At 34.6% G+C, this 16,465-nt stretch overlaps 2 protein-coding genes across 6 annotated transcripts in view; one reads left to right on the forward strand and one right to left on the reverse strand.

Moving 5' to 3' along the window:
- Positions 1–3,901, forward strand: part of ITGA4 (integrin subunit alpha 4) — a 35,572-nt gene extending 31,671 nt beyond the window's left edge. Inside the window, exons 26-28 of the mRNA XM_048952624.1 lie at positions 379–477; positions 656–775; positions 1,580–3,901. Coding sequence (XP_048808581.1) covers positions 379–477; positions 656–775; positions 1,580–1,672 — 312 coding nt within the window. The 3' untranslated portion in view covers positions 1,673–3,901. The remainder of the gene's footprint in view (positions 1–378; positions 478–655; positions 776–1,579) is intronic.
- A 1,531-nt stretch (positions 3,902–5,432) lies between these two features.
- The window catches only part of CERKL (ceramide kinase like), a 48,514-nt gene continuing 37,481 nt past the window's right edge, over positions 5,433–16,465 (reverse strand). For all 5 annotated transcript variants that reach the window (XM_048952625.1, XM_048952626.1, XM_048952629.1 and 2 more), the window contains exons 6-13: positions 12,999–13,073; positions 11,541–11,718; positions 11,180–11,248; positions 10,790–10,818; positions 10,598–10,706; positions 7,733–7,829; positions 6,369–6,526; positions 5,433–5,695 (exon numbers count right to left, since the gene is read on the reverse strand). In XM_048952625.1, coding sequence (XP_048808582.1) covers positions 5,614–5,695; positions 6,369–6,526; positions 7,733–7,829; positions 10,598–10,706; positions 10,790–10,818; positions 11,180–11,248; positions 11,541–11,718; positions 12,999–13,073 — 797 coding nt within the window. In that variant the 3' untranslated portion in view covers positions 5,433–5,613. The remainder of the gene's footprint in view (positions 5,696–6,368; positions 6,527–7,732; positions 7,830–10,597; positions 10,707–10,789; positions 10,819–11,179; positions 11,249–11,540; positions 11,719–12,998; positions 13,074–16,465) is intronic.

A 16,465-nucleotide genomic window follows, 5' to 3' on the forward strand; every position in this document is an offset into this window, starting at 1 on the left:
TTTCAGTTCTAGGTTTCAAGGTGATATATGAAAATGCAAACCACTTAAACTAAAACACATCTTTATCACTTTAATTATTAGTATATATTACTTTGTCTATTCTGGCTGGGTTATGTGGAATTTAATTCCAACTCGTAATTGTGCTTTTCTAAGAAAAGCAGCATGGATTTAATGTTGAGTAAAACCCAACCGGGCTTCATTCCAGGTTCTGGTACTAATTTATTTTGTGATTAGAAAAAGGCATAAAAATGCCATGTGTGTTTGTGTGAGATTCTGTTTTTGTGAGCAGCTGTGTTACCATTTTTGTTGGTTAAGAATTAACATGTTGAATTAAAAAAAAAAATATATATGGGATTTTATGTTGCTGTTTAAAATCAGGATGATGCATCTACACTGAAGTTTGAAGTAAGAGCGACAGCCTCACCAGAAAAGAATGCAAAAGTTATTGAACTACAGAAGGACAAGCAAGTTGCATATGTAAGAATTCTCTTACTGAATTTATGATAAAATAGTTAAACTAGGAAAGAAAAAGCATCCTATATAGATGTATGCACAAACACTGAAGACAATCATTATTTAAGAATTCATTCGTTTTTCCAGTTATTAGCATCTTTTGGGAAAAAAAATAACATTAAACTTATTTTCCACCTTTCAGGTCTATTTGGAAGGAGTGCACCACCAAAAGCCAAAATACCATGTCACTGTATTAATTATTGGAATAGGCTTAATAGCTGGTATTACTTTGTTTTTGCTTCTTTCACTTCTATTATGGAAGGTAGGTTTTCAGTATTTCTCCATTGTTCTCAAATTAGGAATTCACAGTTTTGGAGGATCTTTGGATTCACTAATCCGGCTTAACAAATAAAATAATAATTTATTACCTGTCCTTCCTAAAGAAACATAACTCCTAATATAGTGTGTTTTCAAAAATACCCATTTTCCTTCGTTTTATCTTATACATATTCTACATTTTGCATTATTCAATACTATAAACCCCTTCCCAATTTTTTGTGCCATCTAATGATTTATGTAATTAATTTAATATAAATTGAATTGTTTTTGTTTTTTAATTTAACACCACTTTTAACACCACTTGACACATGATCAGTAATTACCTATAATATAGTTGCTTGTCAGAGTAAAATGATGTAAACTACTACATAAATGCTAAAACATCATGTGCACAATGAACTAAGAAAACAGTGAAAGAAAAGCTGCTCTACCATGCAGTTAAGATATTGTTAGCTACCTTTACCTGCATGCAGACTTTCTCTATCATTTTTCCTGGGAAGTGTACAAATGAAACAGATTAAACTGGAATGTCTTATTACCATTTCACATTTTTTAAAAACACTGAATTCTGTGGACAGTTCGGTCTGCTTGTTCTTACTCCTTGTGTCAGGAGAGCATTAAAAAGCAGCTCCTTCTTTTAATTGATGACTACCATTTGATTAATTAGTATGACAAAACAATGACAAATACAGTCTGTTCATAAGCACTATAGATAGATATTTTATTTTAGTTACACTGCTTAGATTTGATGACATACGTGATTTTGGAATCTGTTGATGTATTTCAGATTGGCTTCTTCAAAAGGCAATACAAACCAGTTCCTCAGGACATGAATAGAAGAGACAGCTGGAGTTTTACAAGTGGCAACAAAGATGACTAGGAGGACAAATAAAACTGGTTTTGAAATGAAGAATTTAAGGTTTGGGTTAATTCACAGGAGAAACACCAGTGAAACAAAAAGTGGTCATGAGTTCAATTGCTCTTACAAAACAACCCTTTATTTCCTAGATCTGTATTGACATCTACATCTTAATGTTCAGTTATTTTTATAATGTGAAAATGGTAAAACTATTTCTGTTTATAAGTCTTACAATTATATTTGAAATACCATCTTGGTTTCAAACAGACAGCAGAACACTAAAGATAAAGAGAATAACAATTACTTACTGGAATGAAGATGTCTCAGAATGTAAAGTGTGACCAATCCTGGAAAATAAGATCTCAAACATTAACATGAGTTGTTTTATGCATTTTCAAATTTCAGCAATCTTTTGATTAGGCATTCAAGAAGAAATCCTCCCTCATCCTTGTTTGGCAGTTTTACAAGGGTACATTAGCTTAAATCAACAGAAGGACCATAACTAGAATGCACAGACATAGAAAACAGCTATCGGAAGCTCTCTTGGGCTTCTAAAGGAAACCTCAAAAAGCCTTGGCTTCACAGACACAGCTCTACAGTATCGGAGATACTTAGTCAGGCAAGCCAGAGCCAGGAAAGCCAAAGGTAGATTTACAACAGGGAATTCTGTGTGGTAGCCTGGACTTGTAGCACAGAATCCTCTGTCAGCTGTAGAAAGAGTAACGTATAGGAGATCATAAGTTGTAGCCATCTGTAACATGGTACTTGCAAAAATGACAGAATTAGTTGTTTTGTCCTTTCCTCAAATACCAGTGCCATGATGTTTTGGATTTCTGCAGTAAAATATTTCTATATGATGGGGGTTTTTAAAGTAAAATATTTATTTTTATTTATTTGAAGATTTTTTTAAATAATACTTAGCATAGTAGCCTTTAGTACTATTATTCTTCCAGTAACTGAAAAAGACAGACTTCACATGATGAGAAAACAGAGAAACAAATGTACCCCACTGCACTAAAAGCCAACTGTACTGGGCCAAATTTTATCTTTAGATTGTTCATCTAAATGTATGTAAGAAGCCATTTGGAGAGTAAATATGGGTTCTTGTGAAGTTGTTAGTTAATGATCATCTAAATTGGCATCTTCAGAAGCAACTGAGTAGAAAGGCAAATGACTGAATAGAAATGTGGTTTAAACCACTGATGTGCTACTACAGGAAGTTTCTTCAGCTAGATAAGTTTACACTGCCACCTAGCTTTGGTGAAATAAATAGTACAGTCCAGGAGAAAAAAAAAAAAACACCTTGACTGCTCCCCAGTACAACCACGGAATCTACGAAGTCATCAATAACTAAATTTATTGTAACAGCAGTATGTAATAAGGCCATTCTTGCCCTGACTTTGATGTCTTTCTGAACTGTAAGGAGAAACAAGTTTAACACATACAAACACTTTGAAGCTGCACCATCATATGACATTTAGTTCAAAAACGATGCGTAGTGCCTTCAGCAAACACTTTGCAAATGGGTTATATTTGGTGCCAGAAAATCCACACTGTCCACAGATTAATAAGGCATTGGGGACCATTTTGTAATTTCTGCTCGCTTAATTTGATGCCAAAGTTGTGGATCCCTCTAAAGTAACTTTTATCTCAAAAATCGTAGGTAGTGTAAGGACAAATGAATGTGTATGTATTTATATATATGTATATCAAAAAGTGTGCGAGGAATGTGAAGAATGAAATACTTTCTTGCAAGTCTACGAAACATACAAAATGTTCATCTTCCAAATGGCTTTAGTGATTTTTTGCACTTTAACCAAAATGGCTTTAACAGAAATTGGTTTGAGATTACAGCATATAAATATACCTCAAATGCTGGAAAAAGCATTAAAATTCTTTTTAGTACAAACAATGCAAAGAAATGAAACTAAAGCATTTTATTTATCTTTGAATTAGTTTACGTAAGTCAGTAAATGTGATAATGTTGCCTTGGAATGCTTTCTATTCAGATTTTGTAATTAACATGTACATGTTGGTTTCCCGTTCTTAAGATATGAAGCAAAAGTCAATTCGTTGTTAGAAACAAGGTTGACAAAAATAAATGTACACTGTCTTAATGGTGGCAAAATTATAAAGAATCACTTGATTTTACTTTACTAAAGAGAACTCCAACAAGTTGAGCATGAATGCTGTTTCTTTTGTAAGTTCTTTTGTGAATTTTCAGTTATGTAATAAAAACAGTTAAATCTACTCCACGTAGCTGGAATGTTCTTCTCATACACCTTCAGGAAGCTTAGTTTAAATTGTCATAAACATTAAAATATTTGGTGCAATACAGTAGCAAATACAGCAACATAATAGACTACTCACTGTGACTCAGAACAGCCATCAGCTGAAATGAGAGGATCCCACTGAACATCAGGAAAATCCTTCTCCCCACGAAGATAGCCCAGAAGTGGAGCTCAGAGAGGTGGTGCATCTCCTTCCTCAGATGGCTTGAGATGATTTTGAATAGTCAGGAGAAATCAGTGTTGACCTTGTAGCTGGACCAACTTTGACAGGAGATTGGGCTGGGGCCCTGTCAGTGCCCCGTTCAGTCTGAAGGATGCTATGATCTTGCTCTGCCATCATTGCCCCAGTGCCAAGTATAACTGTAGCTGCAATGGTCCTATAATGATTACATCTGAAAGAGGCATTTATACTGTTTATGAATTTGGCTTCTACTACTGGCCACGTTTGTCCACAGAAGCTGCATGAGGTTTCCAACAAGTAACAGCTTGTTCTGAGAACACAAGTAGCCATCCTCGATACTTGTGTACCTTATTTACCACCAGTAAGAATTTTTCACAAGACTTACAACGGAGTGAAATATACAGCTCATGCAGGTCTTGAAAATACAGATCCCATGTAAGGGGATTTAATGAAATCTCAAACGACTGGATTTCACAGTATACTGAACTACTTACAGAACAAAGACTTGGAGCAAACCTGTGCCAGCCATGAAACAACGCTGCTTTCACACCATTGTGCATCCACCTGTTTCGTAACAATTCACAGACAAGAGAACAGAACCAGAAGCTTAGCACTGCAGACAAACCCACCAGGCTGCTACTTTTCATCATCTTTCTGGAAACTGGCTCTTCCTTTGAGAATCTGCTCTAAATTTGCATTCATCTCAAATAATGTAGAAAATATGTAAGAAGTCACCTAAAAAAAAAATAAACACTTACTTATAAAAATATTTATGCCCTTTAAGATAGTTACCAAAATTTGAGTCAATGAGAAAAGGTTATTTATCACAACTTTATTCTCAGCAACAGCAAAAACTAGAGTTAATATTGTTAGCTCTACATTACATTAAATACTTTAATTTTTTTTTTTATTTTGTACAATAAGTAGTCTTTAAAATACCTTTCAACAAAAATTACACGTCACCATATTCTTTTTTACTACTGTTTGACTAGAAACCAATTTGAAAACAAACATTAAGGAAACATTGTAAGTGATACCTAGAACTGGGAATACCTGATCTACGCTTTTCCACTATTCTTCAGTGTGAGGACTATCTTATCTCCACTCACTAGTTCTGTTTGAACTGAGTAACCCGACAAAATGGTAACAGCAAACTCAAAAATACTTCATATTAGATATACTGCAGAAGCCTGAATAATTTTAAAGAAAACAAAAGACTTTCCATCTATAATGACAGATTATTTCAGAACCCAAAATTTATTAAAGAAATCCATTTAATCATTTTTTCATTTTTTCTTGTTAAGCCTAATAAAGTTTTTTCACAGTAAAATATAACAATAAAAATATATAATTTGATAAAAATTTTGAACTAGAAATGTAGTAAACATCCTTCCTTTTACAACTGAGTTCAATAAGTGCAAGAATGGGACACAGAAAGAAGAGCATACAGGTGTGACAGGGACTACTAAAGAACATTCAGTGTATCCCTTCTATATGCAATTGCACGTTGCTTTGGAACTCTCCAGATCATCAGTGTTCACTCCATAGAGATTAATAAGTTGAGGATGCACCCTGCAAAGTGAGGAAGTCAAACTATCAATTCCATCAAGTCCTGCAATCCATGCCTTTTTTAAAACAAATATACATAAAGTGCTATATGGAATAAAATAACGTGAATTACATTGTGACATCTCCTACAAGGTCATCTCTAATCTCTACAAGCATATTATTTTCTCAGTCATCCTATAATGAAATCAGTCTTCTATAGCTCAGACTATGTTACTCTGACTCTGTGCACACTGCAGAAAAAAACAAGCCATCTCACATTTATTTCTACTGCTAATCCTCTAATTTCTGTGTATTAATTAATATTCTTTCTTCAATCCTACAAGTTTCCCACAATTGAACAGCTAAGTTTCTATTAAGGTTACAAACAAGGCTTTCCACGCGTACCCAAATAAGTCCTCCCAGGCTTACTGAACTTCAAATTTAACTGTCCTCTTATAACAAACAGAAGAGTAAAGTAAAATGAGCTGAAACGGCAGAAGAGGAGCTGGAAGGTCATAGGGACCATGAACCTTTCCAGAGATGTGCACAAGGCAACGTGGCAGAGACCCTACACAGCAGGATACAAAAATATTAAAGTATTTACACTCTCTTTTGGTGTATTTGCATACATACACTTAAGACTGCAGTGCTAGTCTTCTACAGGGATATTGTCCATAAACATAACACTCAGCCTTACCGAACATGAACTTCTGATGCTTCTACTAAGTCCCCATCTATATTCCAAGGGTAATTTTCTTCTGCAGCAGTGTTTTCTTCGGCATCAAGTCCACTTTCGATTCTTGGTTGCACTTTTACTTCTTGAACTGTGTATGTCTCAACAAAGGGAAAACTGAACTAAATCAAACACAGGCACATGTTAAACAAAGATGAAAGCTATAGGTGATACTTTGCAACAAACTGGATTACATGAAATTAAAAAGCTTGGGGATGTTTTTGCCTCTTAATTGTATGAGAACCCTTAACTCTAAATGTGAACACATATAGAACGTATTGTATATTCCAACTAGCATTCATAGATTACCTGCTATTTCTTATCCTAAATAGTGCCTCAGTGAAAAAAAAAAAAGAAAAAAGAAAAAGTGTATTATTCCACTCGCATTCCTATATCAGACTTGCTCAATTTACAGATGAGGTGGTATATTTTTCACATGCCAAAATGGCATATGCTCTCTGAATACATTAAAGTCCACGGAATTTTTTTCCTATTATTTGTTTGCCACTGCCAGTGATCCTGTTCTCAAGTCTCAAGTGAGGCTGTGCCATCTAACTGTAATTTTTAACTATAAAGACAGAGAAAAGCAAAGCCTTCTTCCTCCAAGGGCGTAACTATGACATAATTGGAAAACACAAACTGTTTCCTAAAAGCATCTGTTAGTGCTGTCACACAGTACTGCCACCACCTCCATGACAAACTCTGCCTGCTCAATGATTATCTAATCCAAGCCTGGACCTACCTGTAAAGTGAGTTCACATAACCCTGAAATGTTTGAATGACTACCACGATGTTTAGGCTACATATGGGGTATTTAGGATGACATTTATGTTTAGATGCTTCATTTTTCTTTAAAAAAAAAAAAGAACGTGATCACAGTTTTTATGTACAGTTCTATAAATATTCATAAATGGTTGAAAAGTATATCTGCTAAACTCAATGGTGATAATCTGATGATGTCGGTGTAAGGTTCAGCAATCTGCAGACGCTATGGACTTCACCTATTTCTTACAGAGATGCATCATGTCCCCAAGTCTTGATCTCTTACACAAGATTTAAATACAGCATGCATTTTTCTATTGTGCTTTATTCCCATAAATCGATGGTAAATCAAAAATACAATTTAAACCACAACAGATGGGTTGAAATAGGCTAATCGGTATTAGTCTAGTGATTTAAGAAAAAAAAAAATCAGATAAAAAGGGGGCTAATGTATTCTGACAGGAAGCTAAGTCTCCTTATGAGGATGCTAACATTAACTCTTCCAGCATGTCTACCTTCACGATTTGCTGTTCCTTTTATAATCACCAGAATGAAATTAACAGTACCTGATTTTTTACACTGGCATATCTTTTCAGGTGTTTTACAAACTCAGTTCGGGAGGTATTCCGTACAACAATCAGAGCCATGCTTCCATTATTTAACCTGAAAAGCAGACAGACTTAGTTCCCTGAAGTAAATACATTACTGGAAGTTTAACAGGCTTATAGGTGCAAGAGCACATTAATAGAATAGTTATAATTTAAATATATACTTTTAAACAAAACAAAACCCCCACATCTTTATAGATCAATTAAAATGATGCATTTGAAGTTACTCGGCATCTCTGTACCTAAAACACACACAAAAGAAATTTTACTTCTTTATCAGTAGCTATAATTTATTAAATGCTATGCATATTTAAATGAAAATGCTTTTCTACTTAACAGCAAAATTCTTAAACATCACAAATTTGTTTTACATTTCTCTCCAACAAAGTATGATGATTACCAGAAATCCTGTGATTAACCGCTCCCATGACATGTGAAGCACATACCACTCAGTGCAGATAGACTCATTCAGCTCCACCATTCACACTTCAGCTGCCTTAATGAACATCCTCATCTTAACCATTCTGCTATTCAAACCCTCTTAGAAATTCTCAGCAGAGTTCTACACTCCACATGTTTCACGTAGAATGAATAACTTCAAAACTGAAGGGAATCTTGTACAGAAGTGTACACTGGAGGTTAATCAAGAAGAGATCTTACAGTGCAGATACTTACTGGTGCTAGGTACTTAATTGCAGTGATATTTAACACTTCTGAACTTGGGTCAGACAATGAGCTGGTACTACTTCACACGCTCCTTAATGCAACTGTAGCCTGTCACAGAAACTAGCTGCCTGAATCTCATTTCAACCATTCCTAAGTCTCATTCAAGTTATAGAGAGAAACCAACTTTCAAAAAGGGTGTCTGGTAAAAATGCCAATCACTGCTGAGACTGTACTTTATATTATATTCAGAAGATACATTTATTCATTCACTAGGAGCAATTAAAAAATAGGTTAAGGTCATTTCAAAACAATACTTTCCAGCGCCCCACCACTTAACTCCCCACCCAGAGCTTCCTGGCTGTTTAACAACTATAATTGGAACATTCTCAGACTACAATAAAGCACAACCTAAAAGGATAACTTTTATACAGCCATGGAACAAGTCAGATGGCATAGCGTTATTTTACTGATTTAGTAAAATTGAAACAACTGCCTCCTTATCAAGTTTTTACTAGAAAAGACATAGCAGGTTACTGGAGAATGCATTTCACATTGGAGCATTTCTGAGATGATTAAGAATTCTCTTTAATTCTTTTGCAAGTCCAATCTGCAGTGAAGCATGACACACTGCAGATTTAGGCTAGTATAAAGAGAGTTGCAATAGTCAAAGCATTCATTCATCTTCAAATGTCTTCACGTAGCAAAAAAAAAAAAAAAAAAAAAAAAATCTCATGAGAAAAAACAGATCGGAGTGAAGAAACCTGGATGTACTTAGCTGACACTGCCATAATGGATTCTGCATCTCAAGCAAACACTGCAACATTTGTTTCACAGGTTGAAAAGCTTTACAGTCAAGATATTATTGACTATGAGAAATGGAACAACTGTCTGAAACATTTATGCTTTCCACCCTGCCAGATAACTTAATTTCTATGATAATATTCAACAAAGAACAAAAATGGTATACAAAATAGGGGGATCCACTAAGCAACTCTGCTGAAGGAGAAACAGGTTCATTCAAACCTGTAATAATTGCACGGAATTGTCTTAAAATTCTGTATCACTGAGGAGCAGGTGTCATAACAGATGGAAAAAGAAAGCAAAGCTAAAAAAGACTATTCAGTTCTTGTCAGAAAGTTTCTGCTAACTGAAATATAACAGTAAATGCTGAACAGAGATAGTTTTCCTGGGAGGGGAAAGCAGCACAGCACTACCTTAAAGAATATGCACCTCAGCAGGACTCCCCAAACTAAGAAAAATTCTCCACAATATCTTTATCAACCACAACTATTCTTAAGTCATTTTCAATAAGGCAAATCCTAACAGATCAGCAAGTAATTTGGAAGATAAATATCTAACAAGTCTTAAGGCATATTCATTTTCACTAAAGATAACTAAAACAGGCTCATTCCATAATTTTTATGAGCAGTAATGTATAAGGACTAATATATAATGTACAAGAAAAGTTTATGAATTCTAATTTGAGAGGTTGTGTTGAATTTCACATACAACTGTGAAGCTCCTACTTGCTATTATTCCGCTTTTAATTGTTAACCTGATACATTAGCTACAAAGATTTATCACCTGATAGCTATTTGAGCACCACAAAATATGCTGTCAACAATGAGCCAAGGCAAACTGAATAAGTGTCAACAACCAGATTGCATGCACATTTGTTTTCAAAAGCCCTAAATATAAAACTGCATTTCCTAAATTTGGCAAAAAATAAGGCAAAATACAAGTATGAATTCCAGTTCTTGACAGAAGGACTTCATTGCTCCTGCCTGTAAAGCAGAAGACAAATGGCACCTTGATGCTTGAAAAAGTAAACCAAAATTTAAGAACGAAGTTTCTACATATAGCCAAAACCTATGACAGACAACTGCTCGATGACTACTACTTAAGTTGGACTTGCCAACTAATTTAATCACAGCAATTATCTACTCATTATTCTAGTTAGACTACTTGACCTTATTTGCTTGATCCTAAAACTGATTACAATTCCTGGGATTATCAAGTCTGCTGCAGTCCGCACTCCCTCCCCTGCTCCATAGTCTAGACTACCTAAACACAGCCTTGTATTCTGGGAAAAGCCAAGGTCTTAAGGTAAGATGTCAGAATTTATAGATGTGACTAATTCTTTAAACCTCCACTGACCTCGTATTAGGTGCCAAGCCTCTTGGTGCCATTGAACACAGACAAGGGATTGCCATAATGCTCACGTTCAGGAAGTCACCCTGAATTTTGTGCCACTGATCCTTGCTACCTAAATATAACAGAGTAATTCATATTACTCCAGTTTAACCACTCACAGTTCATTTTTAATGAATCATAAAAGCTAAGGCTCACCTCTTTTTTTGTTTTTTCCTTTTTTCTTTCTAGAAGGGTGAAAAAACATGTAGGGAAAATAATTTAAAATAAATTTAGCACATATAAACAATATTTCTTTAGAAAAAAAAAAATCAGTGTGTCACCAGATGACAGAAATAATGGAATTGAACAACAAGAATATTAAGAGAAAGTCTGCTTTGTAATAAACCCTCTGTAGTCTCAGAGACAGAAGGACTATTTTACAAACTGTGCAAGTTCACAGTTCTCAAAATAAATCTTTTTCCTTTTAAAATTTTATTTTATCTGATGACTAAATTTGAACAAAATACAGAATTTGCACAATTTTCTCTTCAACAATATATACTCTTTTTTTTTTTTTACATTTGAGTTTGACTCAGTTTTACTTACCTGTCATTCTCATAAGAGTCTTCCTGTGGAATTTGTAGAGGTAGAAATGATAATTCACATTTTTCTGTCCTGGAAAAGCATTTATATTTAAATATTATTAATATTATTAATTTTATTAATATTTTATTAATATTATATATTAAATATTGTAATATTTACTGTAATCCAATTTTCTGACTGCTAGACAAACTTTTATTCAAATTAAAATGATTTTAAGGAAATGCTAAATATAACAAATTTAGCAACCAAAAGATAAGTCAAGACAGCTAAACTACTGTTGTCTATATTTTACCGCATTCATTATTGCATATTCCTCAAGAAAATGAGAAATAGTAGAAAAATGTAACAACTTATGGTGTACTTGAGATCTGCCAGTGTTTTGATAAAAGCAAAGTTCTTTCGCTGATTGGAGGGCATCCAACGGTTCTCTTCAGCCAAAGCTAGAGTCCTTGCACCAAAACCAAACATAGCTGAGAACCCAAAACGCAGAAGCCTGCTTGGAGTACTGAAAGTACAGGCATCTACTGGTTGGATATGACCTAAAAAAAAAAAAAAAAAAAATCAAAGATCAGAAATTACAAACAACAAACCAAACATAGTTTACTATTTCATTTTCACCTGATTTTAACTGAGTGAAAGATCTGCAGAATATTCTCTCCTTAGGAAGTCGAGTTTTACTTATGAAAATTAGAATCAACTCAGATATAATCAAGACTGTAGAAGTACTCATTTCAGAGAACAATGTTCAGGAAACTTCAAAATGTCAAAATTTTTTACGGCAAAAATCCATCCAACTCGTCAGGCAGGACATATTGTGACTTTCAATTATTATACAGAGAAAATTACAGTTACTACATAAATACATTTATGTTCAATATTTAAGAGATCCTGAAATGTAGTATCCAGTGCAATCATTACAAGCAATTGGTGAAATGGTCACAAATGTTTTTACAGATACAGAACAAAGACATCTAATTTTGTTCAAAATAGCATATATATACACTTTTTTTTTTTTCTATGAATGAATCTGTTGTTTTCATTATGTTCACGGTCTCTGGAAAAGACAGTTTCAGATTTTGTATATAAACTGTAAGCTTTACTATCCAGGAAAAGGAATATTCCACTGCTGACTGTAAGGTCTAGAAAACACACATTCAGGATGAAGCTTCCTTATCCATTATTCTCTTTTTGAAAAATTATATATGTATTTTTATATACGCATCCTAAAAAAAAAAAAACTTACTTTAGGAGAAACATTGACCTTATTCAGTTAAGCATTTGCTACTTCCTAAGTCCTGGAAATATGGCTTACACAGGCAAGCTAGTTGTTCTTCTTAGCATAATCAGATTTTCACACATAAAACCCCATTTGTTGTGCAGATCAGACTGAATGGCAAGAAATGAAGTTCTTCTACAAATAAAGCTTTCTTATGAAAACTGCTGTGTGTGTTCTGTTGGTTTTTTTTTTTTTTGTTTTTGTTTTTTAAAGGAATGTTCAGCCAGTACATAACACACAGAGTAACACAGTTCACACTACACAGTCCAGAAAAGGTTACTCTTTGCAATAAAGAACATCAGCAAGAGGAAATGAATGCCAGAATTGTTACAGATTGTTATAATTACCTTTACTATTAAGCTACATGCAAAGAACGTTCCATACTCTATAAACCAGGTCAGAATCATTTGGACATAAAAGTCTTACAGTATAGGTTACAGTGCTATAGCATAACACTAGGTATTTATTAAACAATTGGCTATGGCAAATCCCTAAACGCTGCTTCACTATGTAAAAACAGACACTGTGCCTATAAGTATTTACCCATTACAATGTGCAGCGTTGCAGTCACCACATGTTTGATGCCATAGAGAGTGTAGGCCAAAATATTAGTAGTACCTGCAAAAGTAAGCACAAACTATCGTAAATAAGATAGAAGATAGCAAGAAGTATATATTTATGGCACGTATATAAAAATTTCAGAAAAGGAAATTGAAATGGTTAATACATTTTCAAAGCCCCCTACACAAATCATTCCGTCTTGGTAAAAGCAAAATGCTAAGTAGCACAAATTATAAGCATACAAAATTCCAGAGATCTACAAAATCCTATCTGTATATTCACTGATATGTGCCATAAAATCCAAAAGCAAATATTGCCTTCTTTGTTGCTGCTATTAACCTAACTCCCTTTACAAATATTTTTTTTTATATACATAAGTCGAATACTGGGAAAATGTACCAGCAGGCAGATTATCAAGTAGGATTCATCTGGGGAATGCTGTTTTGTTTTGTTTATTTGCTTGTTTTTAAGTTGGAAAAACAATACAATGTCAGGCCATTGAAAACATCAAGTTTCCCATGCAAAATTCTACAATATCTAGTCAGAATGCTGCTTTTTCCCTTGCAGACTATATCTGAGAAGTAACAGCAGATATTGTTGATTACAGCATGTTTATTTTATGTATAAGGAGAACATCAATGACTGAAAAACAGCTTTTCTTAGCCAAGTAGCAGGACCACAGGATTCCATTCTGCACAGCTAGAACTCCAGGGCTGCGCAGAGAGAACATTGAGCTTCTTTATAGCACTGAGTAAGGCATGAGTAATTCAAGAACAGATTAATTCAAATTACAAAAATTGTAAATGAACAATTTAGAACCTAACATCCCATAAAGGAATAAGTTCACTTACTCGAATTTTCAAATCATTTTCTTGTTGCTTGAATTATTTAATATGCTACAGCAGCAATAGACAACTCTGGTTGATAAATTTGCCTTCTATTTTATGGATGCATTTAAATTTCTCTGTCGACAGTGGGGGTAGGGGGGAGGGAGAGAAGCGAGGAAAGGGAAGAAATCATCATATTTCAAATAAGAGGCGCTCAGTATCTCAATAAGCACTTTAAAAGCATCATATACCAGACTGAAAAATTATGCTCATCTCAAAATTTTGCCATCTTTGATGTCACTTTAGTGGTAGAAATCATACTAAATATGGAAAGATTGATGTACATAGTTGCATAGCTCTAAAGGCATCTTGTCATTCTTATTCAGTAATACACGCTTTGCTTTTTTTTTCCCCCCCAATAATTCCCCTAAACAAGAATGTTAAGAGAGGAAAAAAAAAAAAAAAAAGAAATAAAGCCAGGTGTATTTTATCACAGTATCTCACAGAGAACCTGTTACCTCCTCAGGTCACCTCAGTCTCTGGAAGCAACCAGAGTGCTCAGAGCCTCATGGAAAGCCTTCAGAATGTCAGAGAGAGAGAAGCTCTGAGTAAGGGCCCCAGGGCTCCTGTTATGTGAAGGAAATGAGGGAGGTACATGTATCAACATAACAGACACGACATTTTTTGAAGTTTACATCCTCAGTCACAGTGGAAGAAATCTGACCATGTGCAGTTTTATTCTTTGAACAATTCAAACAGAAATGAAATTTAATTCAGATATTTCTCAGAGTTCAGAGGTGACTATAATACCAGTTTATTTTTCCTTTTCCTAAAGAATATATTTAAATATGCCCATGAAACTGGGATTACAAAGCACTTTGAGAGAAGAAATCAACAAATTCAATCTTAATTTTCTTTTTTTTTTTTCCCCCAAAGAATTTTTCTCTACATACAGTACCAGAAAGTGTATTTTATTATGTATACTACAACGCCAGCAATTTATCTCCAACAATTTATATCCAGCAACTCAACGAAAAGCTATTTGAACTTCTCTTTCTGTACAAAAGCAAACACAAAATTGTAGCTCGAGACGCTGTTTAATCTTCAAATCAGCAACTTTTATCACTTCAATGAACATAAAATATAGTTCCATACAGAAAACTTTGGGATAAAAAAAAAAGTTTGCCCTAAAAAGTTATTCTTCAGAGAACAGTACAAGTCTGTGCTTACAGTATTTCGTGTTTGATTATTTCTGACATTTAGACTCTAGATTCAACTATTTTTGTTTCGTCAGTGAAGCTCAAGTAGGAGCTCAAAGCATTCAGAGATACCTCCTTGGATCAGGTTTTTGTTTTTGAAACTCTAAGTGACTTTTATAGGAATCTTTTTTTGAGGAGAAAGAAAAAAAAAAAGAAGAAAAGGGATGAAAACAAAGGAAATCACCCACAAGCAGTATATTTTTACAAGTAATGCAAAGTTATTCTGATAAATATTGCTTTTCTATGTCATTGAAGATCAAGCTAACAGAAGAGCACAGGGTAGAATAAACTTCAAAAGATTGGGCTTGGTACCTCTTAAACTGGAATTCCTCCTTTAAGTAAGAGTGATTCATCAATACAGAGGGCAACAAGATAACAAATGGCCAGGGCTGAAATCAATACCAATTTTCATGCTGACTTTAATGAGAGTTAAATCTCATTCCTACTAAACAGGATAGCACAAATAATTGCATCCTTGTCTTAAATCTGTGAAACTCATTAAAATCTGCAGAAGTAAACAAGACAAAACCCCACCTCTCCCAGCTACTGAGAAAGTAAGCTCTGCCTGTGTTCAAAAATGTAAGTACTGCATGCAAGCAAGCCCTTCCATGAGCTGCAGATCCAGAATATGCATAGTTATACAGCAGGGAATGTCACCACCTATTCCAGAAAACATTCTTAACACGCACCTAGCAGCATTTTGACCCTAGCAATGATTGAATTAAGCATCCCTTTATCTAGGTCCTGTACAAAGAGGATGATGCAAAGAAAGATTACACCAACAGAGATAAAACAATCAAAGTTATTATACAAATAAAATTGTTAGGATTAAAACTTCGCTGACTTAAATGGTGATTTAATAATAATGGCTTTAACGCCTGTACAATCAATGAATACACAGATGGTATAGTATACCCAGGAGTTTGTCTGATGTAATTATGATACTAGAGTAAGGAAAAGAAAACACTCACCCTATCCCGGGCTCGCACAATAAACTCCAGTGGAGTAGCTCTCCAGAAGAGATCCTTCCCCACTGGTACTCAGTTCTTAAATGGGCCTAGCCTGGCTCCACCCCTTCCTGCAGCACAGGTGAATTGCCTTCACCTGTGCTCCTGTGGTTGACTCAGTGCTTGTCTCAGGTGATTAATCAGAGGTTCAGGCCGTGATTCAGCAGCCCCATGCAATGCCATGATTCATCTTTTTAAGTCAGCCTTAAACCTTTCTTAATTCTATGTAAGTTTGGAATATTACTTACCATCAACAAAGTGGTTTCCATGAACACTATTGTACTACACTGAAGAGACTAATAACCTCCTTTGATGCTCATGTATGGCCTTGTTCTCCCCAAAGATTACAGCAGGCA

This window comes from Lagopus muta, chromosome 8 (assembly GCF_023343835.1).
Source record: "Lagopus muta isolate bLagMut1 chromosome 8, bLagMut1 primary, whole genome shotgun sequence".
NCBI lineage: Eukaryota > Metazoa > Chordata > Aves > Galliformes > Phasianidae > Lagopus > Lagopus muta.